Source organism: Amphiprion ocellaris, chromosome 8, assembly GCF_022539595.1.
Source record: "Amphiprion ocellaris isolate individual 3 ecotype Okinawa chromosome 8, ASM2253959v1, whole genome shotgun sequence".
In the NCBI taxonomy this organism is placed as follows: Eukaryota; Metazoa; Chordata; class Actinopteri; family Pomacentridae; genus Amphiprion; species Amphiprion ocellaris.
In genome coordinates, this window is record NC_072773.1 from 5,868,263 (window position 1) to 5,889,708 (window position 21,446).

Below are 21,446 nucleotides of genomic sequence, written 5' to 3' on the forward strand. Positions count from 1 at the left end.
GAGGAATTAAACTGACGTCGCCGGCCGCTGTGACGTAGATTCCTGTGACGTGCAGAAATTTTAAACTCTCGTCCTTCTCAGTGATGGCTACTTCGTTTCGTTCTCTCCCTGCAAGCTGTAATAACAAATGGTACTACACCCGGCAGCAGATCGACAACAGCCCATCTCGGCGAGCTGGACTTGACCCCGACAAGGAGCTGTCCTACAGGCAACAGGCGGCCAACCTGCTCCAGGACATGGGACAGCGGCTCAATGTGTATCTTTTGTCGTGGTTCGACTTGCGTCTCGGCTCGCCAACATTAGCCCGCTAGCTAGCGAAGTTTAGCTTCTCCTGGAGCCGGCTCGGCGGAGAGCGTGGCCGGTGTTTGTTGTTGTCTTTTACTCGACGTCTTCTCTGTTGTTTTGAGTTTCCCGTTTGTTTCACGCTTTAATTTGTGGTTTTTAAAACGTCTACGGTAGCTCGCTAACGTTATCCAAGAGCGGCGTAGTCGGCTAACCGGGGCCACGGCGGCCTGTGTGGTCGGCGGGCCTTCAGGACGTTAGCATTAGCTTCGCCCCTTACTGTAAACGTCTACCAAGAAGAGGTGTAGAGCAGATAAACGTGTTGTCTCTGTAAACATCATCATTTGGTGTGTTTTGGAGTCTGGGTTTGAAATGTTTTCGTTTGAAAGTTGTTTATTTTCCGCATTATTTAAAAATGATCTTCTTCCGGCTAACCTCTGACGTGTTGAGCTAGCTGCGGCTTCAACTTGGTTGTTCTGCCACTGATGTGATCATGATTGTTAGCTAAGTTAATCATCTTTGATTGTGTTATTTCAGCTGTAGACCAATGACCTCAGGTATTGTCACGATTTACATTCACTGTGGGGGTTTTGGTGTATTTCCATTGTTTACTACATTGTCCTTAACTGCCATGTACCAGGTCCCAACTTACTATTAATACAGCCATTGTGTACATGCATCGATTCTACATGGTCCAGTCTTTCACCAGATTTCACAGAAATGTAAGTGTCGTGCTTCATGTTCACCTTAAGCCCCTGTTGCAGCTTTTGGTATCAGTCAACTCATGAGTTATTGTGGTTTTCTCTCACCAGGTTATTGCTCCTGCTGCTCTCTTCCTCGCTGCTAAAGTTGAGGAGCAACCACGAAAGCTGGAGCACGTCATCAAGGTGGCCCACGCATGCCTCAATCCTCAGGAGCCTTCACCAGATGTACGCAGTGATGTAAGTATCAGGACAGTCGTGAAAATCATGTCGGTGTGCGAGGGAGAGATTGTGAGGACTGGTGCTGATGTTTGTGTTCATTTAGAAGCAACAATTTGACTCTAAACTCTTACTAGCAGCTCGTTGACTTGAGTTTTGAATGGATCGACTTCTCAGTTAACAATTTTCGTGTTTCACATTTCCTTTTTCTAGAGGGATTGATTTTTGTAAAGGCAACTTCAACGCTGATACTTCTAGATGTGACTTACGATAAATATAACAGATGTTTGAAATTTCTTCTTTACACCTGGTTTTCAGTTTGCATGTAATCTGGATACAGTTACTTGATGAGGTTTTGTTTTGAGCTGCTGCGCCGTCAGATTTTGAGGCTGCTGTTGATGCATGGGTTGAGAGAGAGCAAAGGACAAAATGCATCTCAGTGTCAGTATAGGTTTTCAGTCATCCGGGTATTGTGATGTCTAGCAGTTGTAAAACAAGAGCATCTGTACTTGCTATGTAGCTTTAATTAATTTTATCACTTACCTGTGCAGCTTCCTCAGCTCTCTGAGAGAGGTGGGTTTAATATGTGCAGATCTGCTGCATATATTTGAACATCAGTGACCAAACCTTTAGTTTGAGCTCAGGAAGCCTTCAGATCAGTGGTCAAACATTTTCACAACCACACGGTATGCCCAGTTGCTCTTGTTTGACAACGATTAGAGGCCTCCCAGTGTGTAACGTGCCTGTCCTCTCAACCTCAGGCCTACCTGCAACAAGCCCAAGACCTGGTCATTCTTGAGAGCATAATTCTCCAGACCTTGGGTAAGTTTGGAAGGAAGAGCTGGGTCCCTTGATTTCCCTCCAGAAACACATGTGGTTATAAAAAAATAGAGCTAACCTGTTTTACTTTTGTTCACAGAAACCCCATATGCGGTTAGCAGAACCGGAATTTGACATTCATGCTTCATATTAGAAGCAGTAACCCATTGTTACATCATCTGTTGTTTTCGTTTGTCATGTCCCTAACTTTTCGCATTTCCCTCTTTTTTGTTTACATAGTTTAAAGACATTTGTGGTGACCAACACGGCCAGGACCTAAAATTAACACACCGTTAATGTTTTTCATGTTCAGCTGTTGAGATTTTCACATTTTCCGGGGTGTAATCCAATGAAAGTGATACTCCACATTAGTCTGACTCTCCACACAATGTTCATTTTCTGGTTTTCAGGGACTTTGCTAAAGTTATTGGCATGGAAACTGGATTTAATGAGATCCGTATGGTTCATGTATTCAAGTTTTGACTTCAGCTTTTCGTGTATTTAACTGGTTTCCGTCTTTGTCCCCTTTTTATTGCAGCTTTTGAAATCACCATCGATCATCCTCACACTCATGTTGTCAAGTGCACTCAGCTTGTCAGAGGTGAGGATCAACTCTTAAATCTTGCAAATTTTTGTTTGAAGATTCCTACATTATTTTGCTGATCGCAGATTCAGTTGTTGTTTTGCAGGTTTTAAGTGTGTTTCTTTGTTCTCTTGTTGTTCCAGCAAGTAAGGATCTGGCTCAAACGTCATACTTTATGGCCACAAACAGGTATAGTCACAGTTCACTATATATTACAGACTGTTGTGTACAAAGCTATTCATTTGTGCAGTGAGACATGTCGAAGCTTTTTGTGTGTAACCCTAAAAAACTCAATATACTGAATGTCTGTTCTCTTTTCTCCTTTTTGTGTGTTGTTTTTGTTGACCCCCTGGACGCATCCTGCCACGTAGTCTGCACTTGACCACGTTCTGCCTACAGTACAGTCCACCTGTTGTGGCCTGTGTGTGCATCCACCTCGCCTGCAAATGGTCCAACTGGGAGATCCCTGTGTCCACAGACGGCAAACACTGGTGGGAGTATGTCGATCCCACGGTTACCCTCGAGCTGTTGGATGGTATGTGCTGTAAAATGCTTCACAATTCAGTCGATGCCAAGAATGAAAAATCTGAAAAAAATAGTCAAGTATGTCTGATAAATGCGAAGGATTTCCAGCTGATTGTACCTTTTTAAACTTCCTGCAGAGCTTACACACGAGTTTCTGCAGATTCTTGAGAAAACACCAAGTCGGTTGAAACGGATTCGCAACTGGAAGGTACAGCTTTTATTCTGCTGCTCTTTTGAGGTTTCCTGCACATTTTTGTTGACTCACTTTAACTGGGATTGTCTGTCTGTTCTGACTTCCAGGCAGGAGGTCAGACGCCAAAAGTCAAGCCGAAAGTCCAGGAGGAGGGTGACCAGAGGGACACCATGATCAGCATGATCTCCATGGCCTCGTCAGAGAGCACTGTTGCCGGCCTGATGAGCCTCTCAGCCCCACCGTCCGCCTCCTCGTCCTCTTCTGACAAGGGAGCGTCTGGCAGCGCTCAGACCTGGAGCGGAAAAGGTCAGACTGGAGCCGAGCAGCAGCAGCAACCCAACCACGAGGTCCACGCCCCGGCTAAGGTCTCACTGAGCGAGTACCGAGCCAAGAATGCAGATGTTCTGGCTGCCCAGAAGAGGAAGCTGGAGAACATGGAGGCCAGCGTGAAGAGGGAATACGCCAATGCAGCTCAGGTTCTCATTGGTCAGCAGCAGAGAAAGGAGAAGCAGCAGCAGCATCATCACCAGCAGTCCAGCTCCTCCTCGTCCGACATGTCCAACCCCTCACCTATTATTGTTAAAATCCCCCTGGAGAAGGAGAGACATGACAGGAGCTCTCTGAAAGTTCGTTTCCCGCTGGCTGGTGGAGGAGGAGGTGGTAGCGGGCACAGCAGCAGCGCCCGAAGTCAGGATCCGGACATCAAAGTCAGAATACGAGTGCCTGAGAAGCAAAGGGGGAGTTCAGGGGAGGAGGGCAAGAGCAGGGACAAGCACAGGGAACGGTCTAACCACCATCACCACCACCACCACCATCACCACCACCATTCCTCCTCCTCCTCCTCCAGCAGTGCCTCACTTTCCTCCTCTCACAAACATTCGTCTAGTTCCAGCGGGGCACTAGGAAGCAGCAAAAAAGTCCCGAGCGACTCCTCTAGAACAAGCTCTTCATCCTCATCCACCTCGCGTAAGAGGACGCACTCCCAAGATCCCACAGCAGGCTCTCACCCGGCCTCTAAAGTCAGCAAGTCCTCTAGGAATCCCTACCAGCTGCCGTCCCTGTCTTCCTCCTCTGGGCAAACTTTGGGACACGGTCCCGACATTCTCCCTGCTCTGGGCCTTCCCCACCACCAGGGGAGCTATTCACACTCCAAAAGCGACAAGACGGACACAAATGGGCACGGTGCAGCAGGCGGGGCCCAGTCGAATGAGTACCAGGACACTTTTGAAATGCTGAACTCGCTGCTGAGCGCGCAGGGGGTGCAGCCATCCCAGCCGTCCATGTTTGAGTACAGACCTCAGTATGGGGACTATCGGTACTCTGGCGGCTCCAGAGGGAACAATCCTAGACCCCCTCCGCTGCCTTCAGAACCGCCTCCCCCACTGCCGCCGTTACCCAAATGAGTTCCCGATCAGGAGATTACGTCGTGTACATTGTACTTGACGTCATAGACATCCATCTTGTTACATAAAGTATTGTATAATCTGTCTTGTTTTTTTTTTTTTTGTTTTTTTTTTTTTAACTCACCCAGCATTTTTATAGGCTTCCGTGTGACAGCAGAGAAATGTACTGGTGAGATAAATAACTTATCTTTTTACAGTGCACTTGTGGGGCAATAATGAGGCTTCAAAAGCTTGAAAAATGTGAGAAAAAAAGATTTACAGGAAAGTGTAGATAATATTTTTTGTTCCTTTTCTCCTCAATTCAAATGATGTGATGTGATGACGGGACCTGAATTAGAGAAAGCCAGTGTTTTGGAATCATAAAGAAACGAGAGGATTTCCATCATGTACCTGTTCGGTCTTCTTACCAACTGTCTTTTTATAATGTTTTTATAGTGTGTTATTTATTAATTGAAAGCTTCAAAAAGAAACGGTCCCCTTTTCTACCTTTTTTAAGGTTTCCCCTCTATGTTCTTTTTGGCCAGAGGGACATTTCTTCATCATGACTGTACAGGCTAGTTTGAGAGTGCATGTCTCCAAAGCCATCTTTTCAATATTTTAGTCATTTTTACAAAAAAAGATAAAAAGTTTTGTTTTTTTTAATAGCCATAACCTCAAAAAAAGAAGAAAAAATAGCCCCATCCCTGGTCTTTATTTGATTTATTTGCTGCGTTACTTGGTTAAGTTGTACAAAGATTGCAAAATGTTAAAACAAACATGAAATATTTTTTACATTTTGTTAGGAAAAAAACTGCAAAAAAAGAGATGTAAATTAAGAAAGCTTTTCTTTTTAAATTTTGAGTGTTGCAGTCATTGTTTTAAATGGTTGTAAAATATTCATATTCACTTCTCTAATGGATACACTAAGGTCATGCCGAGGACACACATCTGTTCAAAGAGTTTAAACATATCAACCCGCTATGGTCACTATGAAGGATTTGCCAACAACAAAAAAAATTGTTTTGTTTTGCATCATGTACCATTTTCCTCAGGAGGTTCAGTCTTTTAGCTCGATCACAGCTAAACTCAAAGATAGATTTCAGCAGCATATTTAAGTAGACATAATTTTTCAGCAGTGTTTGTATCAGCACTGCCAGGCTGGTCACCCTAAAATCATGCCAGAGTTGTGGTGACCTCCAGCACAGTATACGAAGAGTATTATGAGTACACAATATCAGAGATTAATCACAGGTCATCTGTCTGTTTTTATTTCATTTTGGGGATGATTTTAATGTGTAAACCCCCTTTGTATACCTGTCTGTTCATGCCGATCTGATTTTAATCATGTTAAAGTTGTCTTTTTGTCAAACTAAATTGGTGGATAACCAGCTTCAGATTGTTTTATTATCCATCCACAAGCCATTATTCATTAAAAAAATGTTTGCATGTATTCTATAGTTGTGTAAAATCAAATATGGGAAGCAGGTTATCGATATACCTCCACCACAAGGTCTCAAGCATGAAGAAGTCTAGTAATTAATCTGAATTATTGTTTGAAATTTTGTGTTTGAGCAAAAATGAGAGGTGCTATTTGTTGACAAGAGGATCGGGTATCGCCTGTACATTTGATTCATATTAAGCTTTATATGGGTTTGATTGTGTAGTGTTACTGCTCTTAACCTGCTCTGTTTAATCGATTTGTAATCAACAAAAAGTCTTTGTTTTAGGCAGTTCACGGTAATGCAGTACAGCAAATCAGCCATACAATTGTAAGATATTTTTTGTTCCCTTGGTCTATAGAAAATATGCTGGAAAAGAAAAGCTCCTTGCTCAGGCAGCAGAGGTTTTATTAGTTATTCAACTCTTGGTTGTCACAGGGAAACGGTAAAAATGCACTGAATATTTATCTTAGTAGGTCGGCCTACAATGCAATTGACAAAGTGTTACATGTATAATGGTTAGACTATTAGAGTAGCTTTCCGATATATCATTGTCATCCTTGAAACTTGTTTTATTTGATCCGGGCAAATCTTCCAATTTAAGTATTAACATTATGCTGTGAGAAAGTCATAAAAACAAGGACACATTTTGTAATAAAAAACCCATATGTGAGAAAAACGGAAGACACTCATGCAACCTAACAATGCAAAAATCACATAGCTACAATAAGTTTCATGGTTTTTCACATCTTGGTGTTTTTAGTGACACTCAGGTCTGGAAATGAAACATTTTGGGACTTTTTTTGTTTTCAGTTTAAAAAGTTATATGTGAACACTGTTCTTTTTGATATAATGTGGTTGCTTTATTCTCAAAGTCATTAAATATTTTAAGAAAACGATCATTGCATGTCAAATTTTTGGCTGCACATTTGTGGGTGTAGAGGAAAATGTGGGTTTTGGAGTCATTCTGAATAGCAGCCGGATCGGCCAATGAGCTAGTGCATACTTGGCCTTCTGACCAATCAGAGCTCTCGTTGGGCGGGACTAGCTCTCGTCCGCAGTGGCTGTGGCAGTCAGCAGAGATGCAGGAAAATCGACGTAGTTAGCTTCGAGAGGTTGCACTCGGTCGGACGTGTGAGAGGAAGGTAAGCGGTTTTCAAGAAAAAACGAGGATGTGCTCATGATCAGGCATTGAGGTGTTTCGGTGATGTCGAGAGAGACGGCTCTGTGTTCTGATGAGGCAGCAAATCTCTTTATTTAGCTGCAAATTGTGGACAATTAGCGGTTAGCTACAGTTAGCAACGGCTAAACAAAGATGGCGACTCCGTAAACTGAAAGAGTGACGCAGTAAAGAGAGGCGGGCTAAAGCTCGGCGTGGCGCCCGGTTAGAGTTTACCAAGGCGGAGAAATACCTTTATAGGTTTATATCTAAAATTAAAATAAACTTTCTTCTTAAAACGTATAAAGCTTTATTAGTTCTGACATTTAGCTTGTTGTTGATGTACGTAATATGTCCAAACTTGTCGTAAAATTGATGAACGTCGTAACTGACAAGCAACCTGACCTGCTGCTGCTTATTTAACGTTAGCGATGAATAGCAATAATACTGATCTAATCTGCATTGCTTCCACTGTTTTATTCCTGATTTTTAATGCATTTTATATTTACATTCTGATATTGTGGCTAGGGTTGTGTGAATAGTATCAGTATATATTAACATTCCTGATCTTCGGACCCAATTTGTTTTGAAATGGGTAGATAAGCCACGTGTATGTGTAAAATATAGACCTGTATTATTCTGGTGTAAACTGCAGTCATGTTGCTATCGTAATATATGTTAGTAGTTACTGTAAATCCACCAGCATATGAAATGTCTATTAATTTATTAATCTTTTCGTGTTTCCCAGAATAATAGTCTTTGGTGATAATCTCAGTTTACTTTTTTCAACCAGCTGCACAAAATTTGTGTATTTTTTTTTAAGTTTAATATCACAAATGTCTAAGATTTGACAATAAACTTGTACTGAAATACAGGCAGGTTTGCATTTTTGCTTAGGAAAATGCATGATTTTAAAAATACATAGTTTGAGATGCTTACACAAGGGATTTTGGGGTGTTTTTGCTTTAAAATTCTTTGATTTCCTCTTTGTTGACTTGTCAGACTGTTAGTATGGCTATAGCATACATATTTAATGTCTTTAGGAAACATTTTGTTTATAAAATGCCAGGTAATGACATTATATTTTTCCATTGCACATATTTTAAATGGTTTTCCATGACCAGGAGTAAAAAAAATCTAAGGATTCTGTGTTCGAAAATATCAGACATTGGCTAAAGTCTTTACTTGATTCTCTAAAAAGCTGTAGAATTCATTTTCTGATGATTCATTAGTTGATTAAGCGTTTCATCTCTCATTGCTAGTATAGCAGGAGTCTCCAGATCCTGTGCCTCAGTTGATGTTTTTGTCTCTAAAATGTAATAAAATTATTCATTGTGCTTTCCTTTAGGCCCAAGACAATATTTTTGACCCACAGCACAACAGCTCTTCAGTTTTAATATAATACATTACAAGAATTTAAGTGACAAATTCTCACTTCGAAGAAGCTGAAACTGCCAGATTTTTTTGCTCAAAGATGTAATTGGTAGTTCTAAAAAATATCATGTGTCAGTCAGCTAACTGATAAGCAAACTGTTGGTTATGTTTAATAGTGTAGCTTTACCTTTCATATTTCATGTTTAAAATTATACTTTAAATAACGATTCCTGTTTTCCCTTTGCATAAGGTGATACTTTAATTTCTTTTTTGTCTAAGAAAGTACAATTCAGAGATTCCATTTACGATCATCACTTTTGACGGTGTAACCGGTGCCGTTTTTAAAACTTTATGCTAGAAAGCAAATAAAACAGCTGCTGATTGATTTTATATCATAGAAGTAACTGATTAATGGACAAATTGTTTACGCTCATTTTGTTTCAGACTTGAAATGAACAGGATAAGAATCCACGTTTTGCCCTCGAGCCGGAACCGGGTGACCCAGACGGCACGACCTCAGGAGCCCCAGGGCTGCTCCTTCACCCTGCGTCCATGTTCTCAGCCCCGTCTGGAGGGTCTGGAGTTCTGCATCAAACACATTCTGGAGGACAAGAATGCACCGTACAAGCAGTGCAGCTACGTCTCTGCCAAGAATGGCAAACGCTGCCCCAATGCTGCACCAAAGGCCGAGAGGAAAGATGGGTGGGTGGAAAGTCAAAGTTTCATCTGCTTTGAGCTTTAAATATAAACCTATTAAACCTGTACCTAGTTCACTGTAAGACTCGATATATAAGTTCAATCCCAGAAGGACAAGAGGCACAAATATTAGATATAGCAGCTCTCTGACATCTTTTTCCTGTTGTCTGTTCTGTAGAGTGACGTTCTGTGCAGAACATGCTCGCAGGAATGCCATGGCGCTCAGAGCTCAGATGAGAAAGGCTTCTTCCGGTCCGTCCCCAGAGACTCTATTATCTCAGCTCAGTGGATACAACCGTGCAGAGACACACAACCCGGATGGAGGACGCTCTGAAGGCAGCCGAGTTCTTGGTAAATTGCCGTGTTCTAACCCGAAAATACTGAAGTGCAGACCTCTCAGTGAAGCTAAAGAGCCCATATTATGCTTTTGGGTTGTTTTCCCTTTCTTTTAGTTGCAGCTTTTTGTGCATGTAAAAGGCAAACTTAGAAAACCCAAAGTTACCTAAAGAGGTGAGTTCCTTACCTGCCTGAAACTCCTCATTTCTTCTGTTACTTATTGACGTCACCATGTGGCACTTTTGCGCAAGTTTGGCTTACAAACAAAGATTAAGCAGCTTCCTTTCAGTCCACCATTGTTTTCTCACCAGATCTGCTTATTTTATGGCTGCATCTCTCTGCTCAAAGGTCCAGGGTTATGTGATTCAACCAACCTTGCTTTGCTTTTGTCAGGCAAGCTGATAAATCAGAGCAGACTGGCCTTTTCAGGGGAGATACCTTGAACAGAAAGAGTTTCTGCAGTAATATATGGTTTGAAGAAAAAAAATGTGTGTTGTGAACATTAAAGCATGTAAACATGTTCTATTAGCCACCAAATATACTATCATGAGTCTGTAACTGTGTATAATTTGGGCTCTTTAGTCTCATGTGCAGTGATGCTGTTGGGGCGGTTTCTGTATTGGAGTGTTGGTACATGATTGTGGGTATGCATTATGTTAAGATGTGTGTATAAATGTGATTTTAATGTTGAACTACGGCTCCGCTTTGCAGAGGAGGACAGTCTGAGTGAGGAGGAACAGGGACCTTTGGTACTGGACCAGACATGGAGAGGAGACCCAGACAGTGAGGCTGACAGCGTTGACAGTGATCACGAAGACCCTCTGAAGTAAGATAAGATAATCCTGCATTGCTCCCCACGCCAGGGGAAATTTCCATGGTTACAGCAGCAATGTATTTCACAGCAGCACTAAACATGTGCATTATGATAATAGTAATAACAATGATATGTACAATATATCCAAGGATGAAAAATGAAAATTAGTTAATACAGCATTACGACACTATATTCAACAGCAGCATAAAGTGGCCAGAGGAATTAGTGTAACTGTGAAAGTGCAAGATGCAAGCAGTGCAAAAAATGGCTGTGCAGATTTTGCCATGGTTTGAGATGATGATATAAGTCTGGTTTATGTTAACATCAGCCAGTGATGCTGATGTAAGCTGACTTATCCAGTTGTCTTTCAACTTTTCATTTTATCAATCCATCATCTATACACCGCTCAATCCTCATTAGGGTTACGGGGGGCTGGAGTCTATCCCAGCTGACTTAGGGTGAAGGCAGTGGACTCCCTGGACAGGTCACCAATTTTAGCGCAGGGCTACAAATACAGACAAACAGTCACCCTCGCGTTCATACCTACGGACAATTCAGAATCACCAATTAACCTTTTGGGGGGAGGAAGCCAGAGTACCCATAGAAAACCCACGCATGCACAGGGAGAACATGCAACCTCCGTGCCGAAAGATCCTGGGAAAGCCGGGACAAGAACCGGGGATTTTCTAGCTGCAAGGCGTAAGTGCTAACCACCAAGCCACTGTGCAGCCGCATTGTCATTTAATATTATACATATATTGTAGTGTCAATGAGTGTATTCACCTTCTAGCTGAACACTCAGATCTTCATTATCTGCTTTAAAGTGGAATTTTACTTTCGGAGCAAAAGCCATGTCATAAAACTAGACTATCTATGTAGCAGAAAGGTGTGTTTATTTGTGAAACTGATTGTCTTTGACTATCAGTAACAGAGATAAAAGCCTGTGTAGTAGGAGAAGTCTAAACCTACAACAACCAGAATGCTTTGTGATCTTTTGCTTCCAAGTCTGCGCCCCATGTTGCTGCTGCTGGAGGCTTGACAACAGTTTGTAGTAGTTTAAAACACAGCGTGGGTTGAAGGTCCCACTGCAGACCTATACTTCACCTAGATGTGCTTTTTATTTTATGATAGACTCTTGAAACTATTACTGTGTCCCTTCTCATTTCACACACTAATTCTGAGCAGGTTTAAGTATGTTGTGTGTTCATGCCAGAACTGTGACAAATAAGATAGCGTCCGTAGGAAAACAAAAGAATCACAAGATTTTTGGGTGTGCCATTAATATTCAGGATTGTCTCACAGTTCACAGAGGAGCGTTACAGTCTTCCTACAGCTGTCGGAAGTGTTTATGAAACGGCTGCAGAAAGATTTGGTACTTCAAAATAAGTCTAACATGTTAGTGAAAGCACTTTTGTTCCTCTGTGACGTTAAGCAGTTTAATTAAATTTAGCCCACATGCACACAATGCAAATCATTTTCTTGTTACTAAAAAAACTGCAAATTATTTAGATTTTATTGTACGAATTTCATAAACAACATGCACTAAGCTTACACTGCCGTTCAAAAGTTTGGGGTCACCCAGGTAATTTCATGTTTTCCATGAAAACTCACACTTTTATTCATGTGCTAACATAACTGCACAAGGGTTTTCTAATCATCAATGAGCCTTTCAACACCATTAGCTAACACAATGTAGCATTAGAACACAGGAGTGATGGTTGCTGGAAATGTTCCTCTGTACCTCTATGGAGATATTCCATTAAAAATCAGCTGTTTCCAGCTAGAATAGTCATTTACCACATTAACAATGTCTAGACTGGATTTATGATTCATTTAATATTATCTTCATTAAAAAAACTGCTTTTCTTTCAGAATTAAGGACATTTCTAAGTAACCCCAAACTTTTGAACGGTAGTGTATAGTACACATTGTACGTCAGCCCTTCCTCCAGCCCACTGCTTCCAGCTGCTCATTTCCACCAGTCTACTCTGCATCACCCTCACTATACTTGATTTGCTCATCTACATACTGTTTGAATTTTACTACCAGCTATATATGTAGTATATTTAATGCCAGAGCCGTACACCGTAACAGTAAACTATGAATCAATTTCAATGTTTGCTTGTACTTTGTATCATTTAGCTTATCATAAATGTATCCATATGTTCTTTGTTCCCCACCCCGCCTTCTCCCATCCCTCCCCCTCTCCACCCCTCTAACCCTCTTCCTCTCTACCCTTCTACCTCTCTACCCTTCTACTTCTACCCCCTATCTGTATCCCTCTATCTCTACTTCTACCCCTCTATCTCTACCTCTCTACCTCTTCTGTCCCTCTCAACCCTCCCGGCCAGCAGCAGATGGTTCCCCCACATTAGAGCCGGGTTCTGCTCGAGGATTTTTTCCCTGTTAAAAGGGTGTTTTCCTGCCACTGTCACCTTAGGGCTGCTCTGGGGGTTCAGGCATATGGGTTCTGTAAAGCGTCTCGAGACAATTTGACTGTAATTGGTGCTATATAAATAAAATTGAATTGAATTGAATGTAATTGTACATGAATGACCTCGATTTAAGACTTTGAAGGTTTGGGGGGAACACTAGTTGGACCTTGTTTGAAGAGTTTAGAATAGCTGAGTGTTTTTTCCCACTCCTGTGTATTTGCAGACATGCAGGAGTGTACACAGCAGAGGAAGTGGCGCTGATCACTCGGGAAAAACTCATCAGGCTCCAGTCGCTGTACATCGACCAGTTCAAACGCCTGCAGCACCTGCTGAAGGAGAAGAAGCGCCGATACCTGCATAACCGCAAAGTGGAACACGAAACTTTAGGTAAACATACCTAATTGCTCAGCTAAATGTGTTTCCAGAATAATTTTCCTGCATCCGTCAGTGATTATCTGTTTGTTTATGACAGGGAGCAACCTGCTGACTGGGCCTGAAGGTTTGTCCACGAAGGAGAGGGAGAATCTGAAGAAGCTGAAAGCTCTGCGTCGGTATCGTCGTCGGTACGGTGTGGAGGCTCTGCTGCACCGACAGCTCAGGGAGAGGAGGCAGGGGGTCACAGAAGGAGTCCCACAGGTGAGGAAGTAGGACAGCAAGTAAACATTTGACTTTAAACTTCTGTCAGAGTTAGTTTACCTCTCTTTGTCATACTAGTATCTGATGGAGAGACTTGTTTCAGGTTTATCTTACTTGTTCTTGTGATATCCACGTCTGAACTTCTGATGCAACCTCAGTGTGTGTGGATGCAAGGAATCATGTCTATTGCTTTAAACTTTAGAGCATTATGTTGTACCAATGTTCTGGTCACTTCAGATGATCCACAGATCTCACGTACAGTTTTCAGTAAAAAATAGGAGTTGTCGATCAAGGACCCTTGCTTTGTTTAGTTTTTTTTCCTCCAGTCTCATTTCAAGGCCCCTGTGTAGTTTGTTATTGTACCTTTATTTGTATAACATCTCTAAAACAAAGTTTACAGAGTTCTTTGACAGACAAAGCAAATGCAAAATATCTAAAAGGCAACATAAAAACAGAAAGCCACACAGCTTGGTGAAGCAAATGATGCAAAAAAAAAAATAGGCAAAACACAAAATGTCAAGATAAATATATACAAATAAAAGCAATAAAAGGCAGTCAAAATAACAGGACAACATCATATAAAACCAAGTCTATAAAAATGGGTTTGAAGAAGTTGTTTTAAAGAGCTGTAACAATAAGAATGTTGAGCAATAATGAAAGCTCATAAAGTTTTTATTTCCATAGTAGAATGTGTTCTGTTTTCTGTTTTTTGCTGGTCCTCAAGTATGTTGATTACTACAGTAAATTAGGATCCTACATACTTCTGGTGTGGACGTCGTGTTTAACATTTTTGAGTGCAGCAGAGTATAATTGAGATTTATGAACTCATCACATGAAGCTCTTCAGGCAGAAACTTCACTTGGTTTTCTTCAGCTGGTTTCTCTGACAGTTTTGTGGAAACCAGGAATGATAATGTTCCTAAAGATGGTTCTGGTTTATGAAGGTGTTACTGTTTAGTGTCGTGATGTTTTCTAACATTGTTTTTTCTTGCAGCCACACACAAGAACAGTGAACGAAAAATGCATCTCCTTCGTGGAGGGAATCCGATGCACCAATCCCTGCCTGCCAATGGCCCGACACTGTGTCTCCCGTATCCTCTGAAGTTTCAGTTTGAGTAGAATCTGCTCCAATACAAGAAAACCCCACATTTAGATAACGTTTCTTTTGTTTGAGTTAAATTTCAGCTGGAGCTCTCTGCTAATTTAAACGCTTCATTTTGGCCCCAATCAAGAGCAGCAGCTTGCAGTAGCTGTTACTTTCAAAGGGCGCCTACAGAAACTCCTTCCTGTGGTCTGTTGATTTTTCCCAGAGTTACAAAGGGGCTAATCAGTTCAGTTGGAAGGTACAAAATCTCTTCACCACCTGCTTTCACTTTTGTAACCTAAAATCACCCAGAGGAGCTTTACATATTTCCCAGTCAGCAGGATTTACTTTGCGTTTTCATTTATTTGGAGAAGAACAAAATAGTTTTATTGCAAGTACAGACTTTCGTGTTCCTCTAAATGCCATTTCAGCTGGATGCTGATTAAATCTGAGGTCAGACATCAGCGTTGCATTTGGAACAAACCCTGCAAAGAATTTGTGCTGAGACAGAAATCAATAACGCACTGTACAAAACCACTCAGGCATAACAGGAACAGCTTTGTGTTTAGAAATAATTACAGCAAGACTACTGTACTAGGCAAACTGTGAGGCTAAAGCTTCCCATTACTCACAATATCCAGATGATAGCATTTAGGAGCATTTTAAGATTGGACAATTTTCTTTTTCTGTTTTGTTCTTGTGCTTAATATACACTACCGTTCAAAAGTTTGGGCTTACTTAGAAACATTCAATCTAAATCACTTTATTCTATGTGTCTCATTCGATAATTTGCCAAAAAATAAACAATTTGCAGCAATAAGATTCTGTAAAAGACGATAACCTGTTATCTTTGTTACTATTTATCTTTTTTACTGTGTATGAATGAGTCTGAATGTATGTCACACACTGTGGGCTGCTGGACACCTGAATTTCCCCTCTGGGGATTAAGAAAGTACCTTTATCTTAAAACAGATTGAAGACGATTAAAAAAGCCAACGATACCAAACATAGACAACCATTCAAAAGTTTGGGGTCACTTAGAAATGTCCTTATTTTTGAAAGAAAAACTGTTTGTTTTTTTCTATTAAGATAACATTAAATTAATCAGAAATCCAGTGTAGACATTGTTAATGTGGTAAATGACTATTGTAGCTGGAAACAGCTGATTTTTAATGGAATATCTCCATAGAGGTACAGAGGAACATTTCCAGCAACCATCACTCCTGTGTTCTAATGCTACATTTTATGTTAGCTAATGGTGTTGAAAGGCTCATTGATGATTAGGAAACCCTTGTGCAGTTATGTTAGCACATGGATAAAAGTGGGAGTTTTCATGGAAAACATGAAATTACCTGAGTGACCCCAAACTTTGTGTAGATTAAAGAACTAATTCATTATTTGTTGGTAGTTAAATTAGTCGCCCACCAGAAAGTCTAATTTCTCTGATTCCAGCTTCCTTAAATTTGAGTATTTTCTGTTTTTCAGGAGCTTCAGAAGAAAGCAGCTGGACTTCTCTTTCAGGTCCTTGAAGATGTTTCGCCTCTCACCCAAGAGGCTTCTTCAGTTTTTGGTTGAGAGGTGAAATGTCTTTAAAAACCTAAAAGAGAACTCCAGTTGCTCTCTTCTGAATACCAGTAACAGGATGACTGAGAATCTACACAGACATATTTTCAGTTTCTATACTCCTCTGTAACAGTAAACTGAATGGCTTTGGGTTGTGGACAAAACAGCACATTTGAGGATGTCATTTTGAGCTTTGGGAAACACATTTTCCTACACTATATAAACCAAACAACTCAAAATAATCAGGGGTCGCAGCTCCATTTGTTTGTGTGAATGTCTTCTGTAACTCTCCTTGACAACCAGCTCAGACATCTATCAGGACAGCAACCAGGTGCTTTTCAAAATGTGTCCGGGCCTGAAGGACGTCCCGTGCGATCGCACCGTTCACATGGGCCAGTCCGACGACCCCCGCTGCCCCCTCCACCTCACCCTGCCTCCCCCCATGTACCAGCCGGAGCAGGAGCCTCCGCCACAGGAGCAGTTCACCCCCGCAAGCAAAGACATGTACCTGAGTGCAGCAGAGCTTCAGCCCACAGAGAGCCTTCCTCTGGAGTTCAGCGATGTGAGTAGAAGTAGAACACGTCATGTTGCTCACTTAGCATCTTGTACACAATCGCTGCTAGTTTTAGTTGCTTTCACAGCTGCTGTAATGTGTTTGCCTCGGTGGTTTGTTTGAACGGGTGTGGAAGCTGTCAGCCAAAGAGGGTTTTTCCAGGAGTCTTAGTGGAGTTTCCACTACAGCAGAGGATAGCTATGCTGGTTACACTGTCTGGCTGCACATGGTCTCTGTTTTCACCATGTAAAGCGATTACATAACACCAGACTAGCAGCTGGTTTGTACCTCAGACATAGAATGGACATCTTCCTCACTGAAGCCACATCTGCTGGAGTTACATCTTTGCATGCATTGAAATAGAGTATATTCTGGTAAACTACAAAAAAAAATACACTACCATTCAAAAGTTTGGGCTCACCCAGGCAATTTCATGTTTTCCATGAAAACTCACACTTTTATCCATGTGCTAACATAACTGCACAAGGGTTTTCTAATCATCAATGAGCCTTTCAATACCATTAGCTAACACAATGTAGCATTAGAACACAGGAGTGATGGTTGCTATGGAGATATTCCATTAAAAATCAGCCGTTTCCAGCTACAATAGTCATTTACCACATTAACAATGTCTAGACTGGATTTCTGATTCATTTAATGTTATCTTCATTGGGAAAAAATGCTTTTCTTTCAAAAATAAGGACATTTCTAAGTGACCCCAAACTTTTGAACAGTAGTGTATATAAACCTAGGTCGATTGAGGGTTCTTTGTAGCTGCACCCAGACTCTGGAACAAGCGGAATTTTTTCCGTTTAGTAATCAGAGACTCATTACTTCGATCAAAACAGACCTAGTCAACCAGATATGGACACATTCTGCTGTATTTGGTTGTCGGCTCTGTTTTAAATATTGCCGGGAGGAATATTGCAAACAGAAACAGCCACAGTGAGGTAAAAAGGCTGCAGGCAAAAGGCTTTTACTGTGTTTGATGACTAACACACCTGTGGCTCAGTTTGTTTGTGGGGTGAAAGCAAAGCAAAATACCAACAGAAATGTGTCACAGTGGATCTAATTATGAGCAATTAAAGCAAAACTACTATTAAATCCATCTGCTAGCCCCGTTACATACTACTACAGGAAACAGTGTCTGTAAATGTGAACTTTCATAAGTCATGTTGTGGTTCAGATATCATGTCTGTCCATATTATACAGGACCTGGATGTGGAAGGAGACGGGATGCAGGGTCCTCCGTCCCCCCTACAGTTTGACACGGCTCTGGCCCTGGAGGACCAAACCATCAGAGCCATCGCAGAAGCTCCGATGGACATCCTGACCGGAGACGATCCAGACCAGGTAGACCTGGACACGTCGGGACAGGATCTGTCAGAGAGGGATGTGGACGCCATCATGGATGACCAGGTTAACAATTAATGAAAGACTTCATCATTTTTGGCGCTTTTCCATTAGCACCTACTCAACTCGAATCGGTTTATGTCGCTTTCCATTACAGTTGAGTACCACCTCATCGTGGGTGGAGTCGTAACGGCAGCCCGGCCACAGAGTTAGCATTGATGGCTAACTAGCTAGCTTATTGTCTGTGTCCAGGAGACAACAATGTTACTTTCAGATATATATTTGTTTGTTTAAAGTGAGCTTACCACTCGACTCAGCTCGCTTGGAACTCTGGCCAAGTAGGTACTAAAATAGTACCTGGTATCAGGTACTATGTCCTAATGGAAACCCTCATAAACCAAGTAGAGTGGAGTAGGTGCTAGTGGAAAAGCACCCCTGCAGTCTGTCTGTTTGTTGGCGGTTCTGATATAAGCTAGATGGGTCTAATAAAACCTGGTTCAATCCCTGCCAGACTGTACAGTATTAGTTATCAAACTGTGTAATAATGCAGTGAAGAAAAAGATGAACCTGAATGTTGCATCATTTTGAGTTAAAGTGTTTATTTAACTATTGTATAACTATTTATCCTCTTCAACCTGGTCAATAATAGAACCTTTCATGGCATGATTTCACTGTAAGAGAAGAGGAACAACATTATTTGACTCGATGCAAATTAGAAAATTAAAATGATGCTTTGAGTTTCTTTTTATTTAAAAAAAAAAGTTCCTCTTTGTGTTAAAAACCCCACAGAAAAGAAACACTGTTACAGAAACATAAAGAGGGACTTTTACTCTGAATAAACAAATTATTTTGAAAGATACCCGCTTAATTTGTTTAACCCCTACTCACATTTCTATTTGAGTCATTTTAAAAGAATCTGTATGAACATGAGAAATAAAAATATGTTTCATTGACAATATGAGTACCTGAGATACGTCTTAAATACATTAGTTCTCTTCACAGGACAAATGATTTTCATTTGAAATCCTCATAAAAGGAGGAGCAGAGTGTAAAGTAGGACAGAGAAAAGAAGGAAAACTGGAATGACAATCCTGTAAAACAAGTATGAGTTAAATACTTTAGGTCGTCTAGCAGCGCCACCTGAGAGGTGTTTGATGAAGGCGGCTGAGAGAAGCAGGACTTTTAGTGAATTAACCGAACAAACTGACCCGGTTCAGTCTGTTTAAGAAAACCAGCCGAGCTCAGACTAGGTTACTGTTTACTGTGTGGGATGGGTCAACACAGTCCAAGATCGCGACATGTTAATCTCGTCTGTTTAAGAGTACATCTATATTAAATGGCCACATCCTATGTTGCCGTGATTTCTGCCACAAATTTTTTCAAGATGTCATCCGTCAGAAGTGATACGACGGAGCAGCCTTGGCGGAGTTCTGTGCTCTGAGTGCTTTTCTTGTTTTTATGTGTGATGTGTCAGACTAGATGGAAACTATTTTTAACAAAGCAGCAAGATTTACTCTGAACTTCTTCCTGTCAGGTGGTCGGAGGCGAAGAAGACGCCACCGATAGTTCGCTCCAAGACACCGACTCCGCTGCAGCCGACGCTCCCAGATGAACAAACGCCACGAAGGATTTTCACTGCAAAACTTTAGAACGAAACCTGCGATCGGAGCTTGGTTTTGTTGTACGGATGAGGCCCCTGTGGAAATACTGTAGCCGCAGTGGAATAAAACAGCAACAGCATTGATGTTTGGAGGAAAAATGTAAATATAATTGCAAATTCAGTTCTAATAAAACACTGTTGAATGAGCAGGAGACGCCCACACTCATTTATTTATTCCTCTTTTCTTTCCTGTGTGGTTTGAAATGAAGACAAGTCAAGAAATGGGTCTGAATTTAGGAAAACAAAGAGCTAGAAGGGCAGCAAACAAGACAAGTGTGCAGCTCTCAAACCAGAAAATCATCAAATGATATTAGAATTAAACACATTGATGTAGTATGTGGTGAAAACTTGCTGTTAAAGCTCAACACTAGTTGGAGTGAAGATATTTGGGTTGGAATTAATGTTTTTTTCTCCCCAAACTCCCACAAAACTACACTTTAAACCTGGCTGCATTAAAAAGTGTTATTTATGCTTCATTTCCACAAAAAATCATCCTGAACTGTGCTTAAAATTGAGGTCATTTCCATTAAAATGACATTTTCAGGCCTTTTTAGGGGATTATTCAGCCTCACACATTCATCTGTTACACTCCAGTGGGTGAATTTATTCCCAGTTACTGCATTTTTATAAGTTAAACTACAAACTGCACCTGGACCAGTTTTTGTGTCAGTTTGTGTAATAATTTCAAAAATGACACATATTTCTACAATATATCAGTTTGGGGAACTTGTCTATAAACTACAAGATAGAATAAAAGACCTGTAACATAAGTAAAAAGGTGAAAGGTTAAAAGAGTAAAAATACATAAGAAAATAAATAGAAAATGATAAGAACATAAAGATTTAAAAGGTTAGTTAAAAGCCTGATTAAAAAGGTGCGTCTTTAACCTTCTTTTAAAAACATCGACGGTTGGGGCGCCCGTATAAAAAAAAAGGCGGCATCCGTATAGCTGAACGCATTGAGCAGTTGACCCATGTACAGGGCTGGTCCCCGATGCAGCTGGTCCGGGTTCGATTCCCGCTGGCAGATCTTTGCTGCATGTCTCCCCCGACTCTTCTCCCCTGTTTCCTGTCTCTCTCTCACTGCGTCTATCCAATAAAGCTGAAAAAAAGCCAAAAAAATTAACTTAAAAAAAAACCAAAACAAAACATCGACGGTCTCTGCAGTTCCGAGGTTCTCCAGCAGGCTGTTCCACAGGTGGGGGCCATAGTGGCTAAATGCCGCCTCACTGTGGGTTTTTGTCCTGGCTTTTAGCCGTTTTGCACAAGTTGCATCATTTTGATTGAGTTTTTGAGCCATTGGAGAATTTTCTAGTCACTTTGGTTAAGTTTCTGGAACAGTTTGGACAACTTTTTAGCCGTAAATTAAAAGGTTTGCCATCATTTTGGACAAATGGAACAAACCTTGCAGCTCTGGAATTATAAAATCATGTTAGAATTAAACATAGATGTAGAACCTGGCTAATATTTGCTGTCAGATGTGGAAACTTGGAACAAATTTTTCTTCTTAAACTCCTGTTTTCCAGACACAAAACTACAGTGTGAATAGCCAGCTGCATTAAAAAGTGTAACTCGGGTTCCATAAATACTTTTTGAACCACCTTTTAAAGTTCTTGAGTCGTTTTGGACAAGTTTTGAGTAT

The 21,446-nt window shown here is 41.1% G+C and overlaps 2 protein-coding genes across 3 annotated transcripts; both read left to right on the forward strand.

The window, feature by feature from the left end:
• Positions 1 to 54: 54 nt before the first annotated feature.
• ccnt1 (cyclin T1) lies at positions 55 to 7,042 on the forward strand. 2 transcript variants are annotated; one of them, XM_055013042.1, is made up of 9 exons: positions 55 to 256; positions 923 to 1,004; positions 1,095 to 1,223; positions 1,964 to 2,024; positions 2,560 to 2,621; positions 2,738 to 2,793; positions 2,976 to 3,139; positions 3,267 to 3,337; positions 3,430 to 7,042. In XM_055013042.1, exons 1-9 carry the CDS (start codon positions 84 to 86, stop codon positions 4,723 to 4,725), a joined length of 2,094 nt encoding a protein of 697 aa, XP_054869017.1. In that variant the 5' UTR covers positions 55 to 83; the 3' UTR covers positions 4,726 to 7,042. The 2 variants fall into 2 exon arrangements, with proteins under 2 accessions (XP_054869017.1, XP_054869018.1); XM_055013043.1 differs by having other exon boundaries at positions 2,741 to 2,793.
• Positions 7,043 to 7,186: 144 nt separating this feature from the next.
• kansl2 (KAT8 regulatory NSL complex subunit 2) lies at positions 7,187 to 19,952 on the forward strand. The gene is made up of 10 exons (XM_023295461.2): positions 7,187 to 7,288; positions 9,121 to 9,378; positions 9,551 to 9,723; positions 10,420 to 10,534; positions 13,181 to 13,344; positions 13,430 to 13,593; positions 14,587 to 14,683; positions 16,548 to 16,801; positions 18,005 to 18,211; positions 19,680 to 19,952. Exons 2-10 carry the CDS (start codon positions 9,128 to 9,130, stop codon positions 19,755 to 19,757), a joined length of 1,503 nt encoding a protein of 500 aa, XP_023151229.2. The 5' UTR covers positions 7,187 to 7,288; positions 9,121 to 9,127; the 3' UTR covers positions 19,758 to 19,952.
• Positions 19,953 to 21,446: the final 1,494 nt, after the last annotated feature.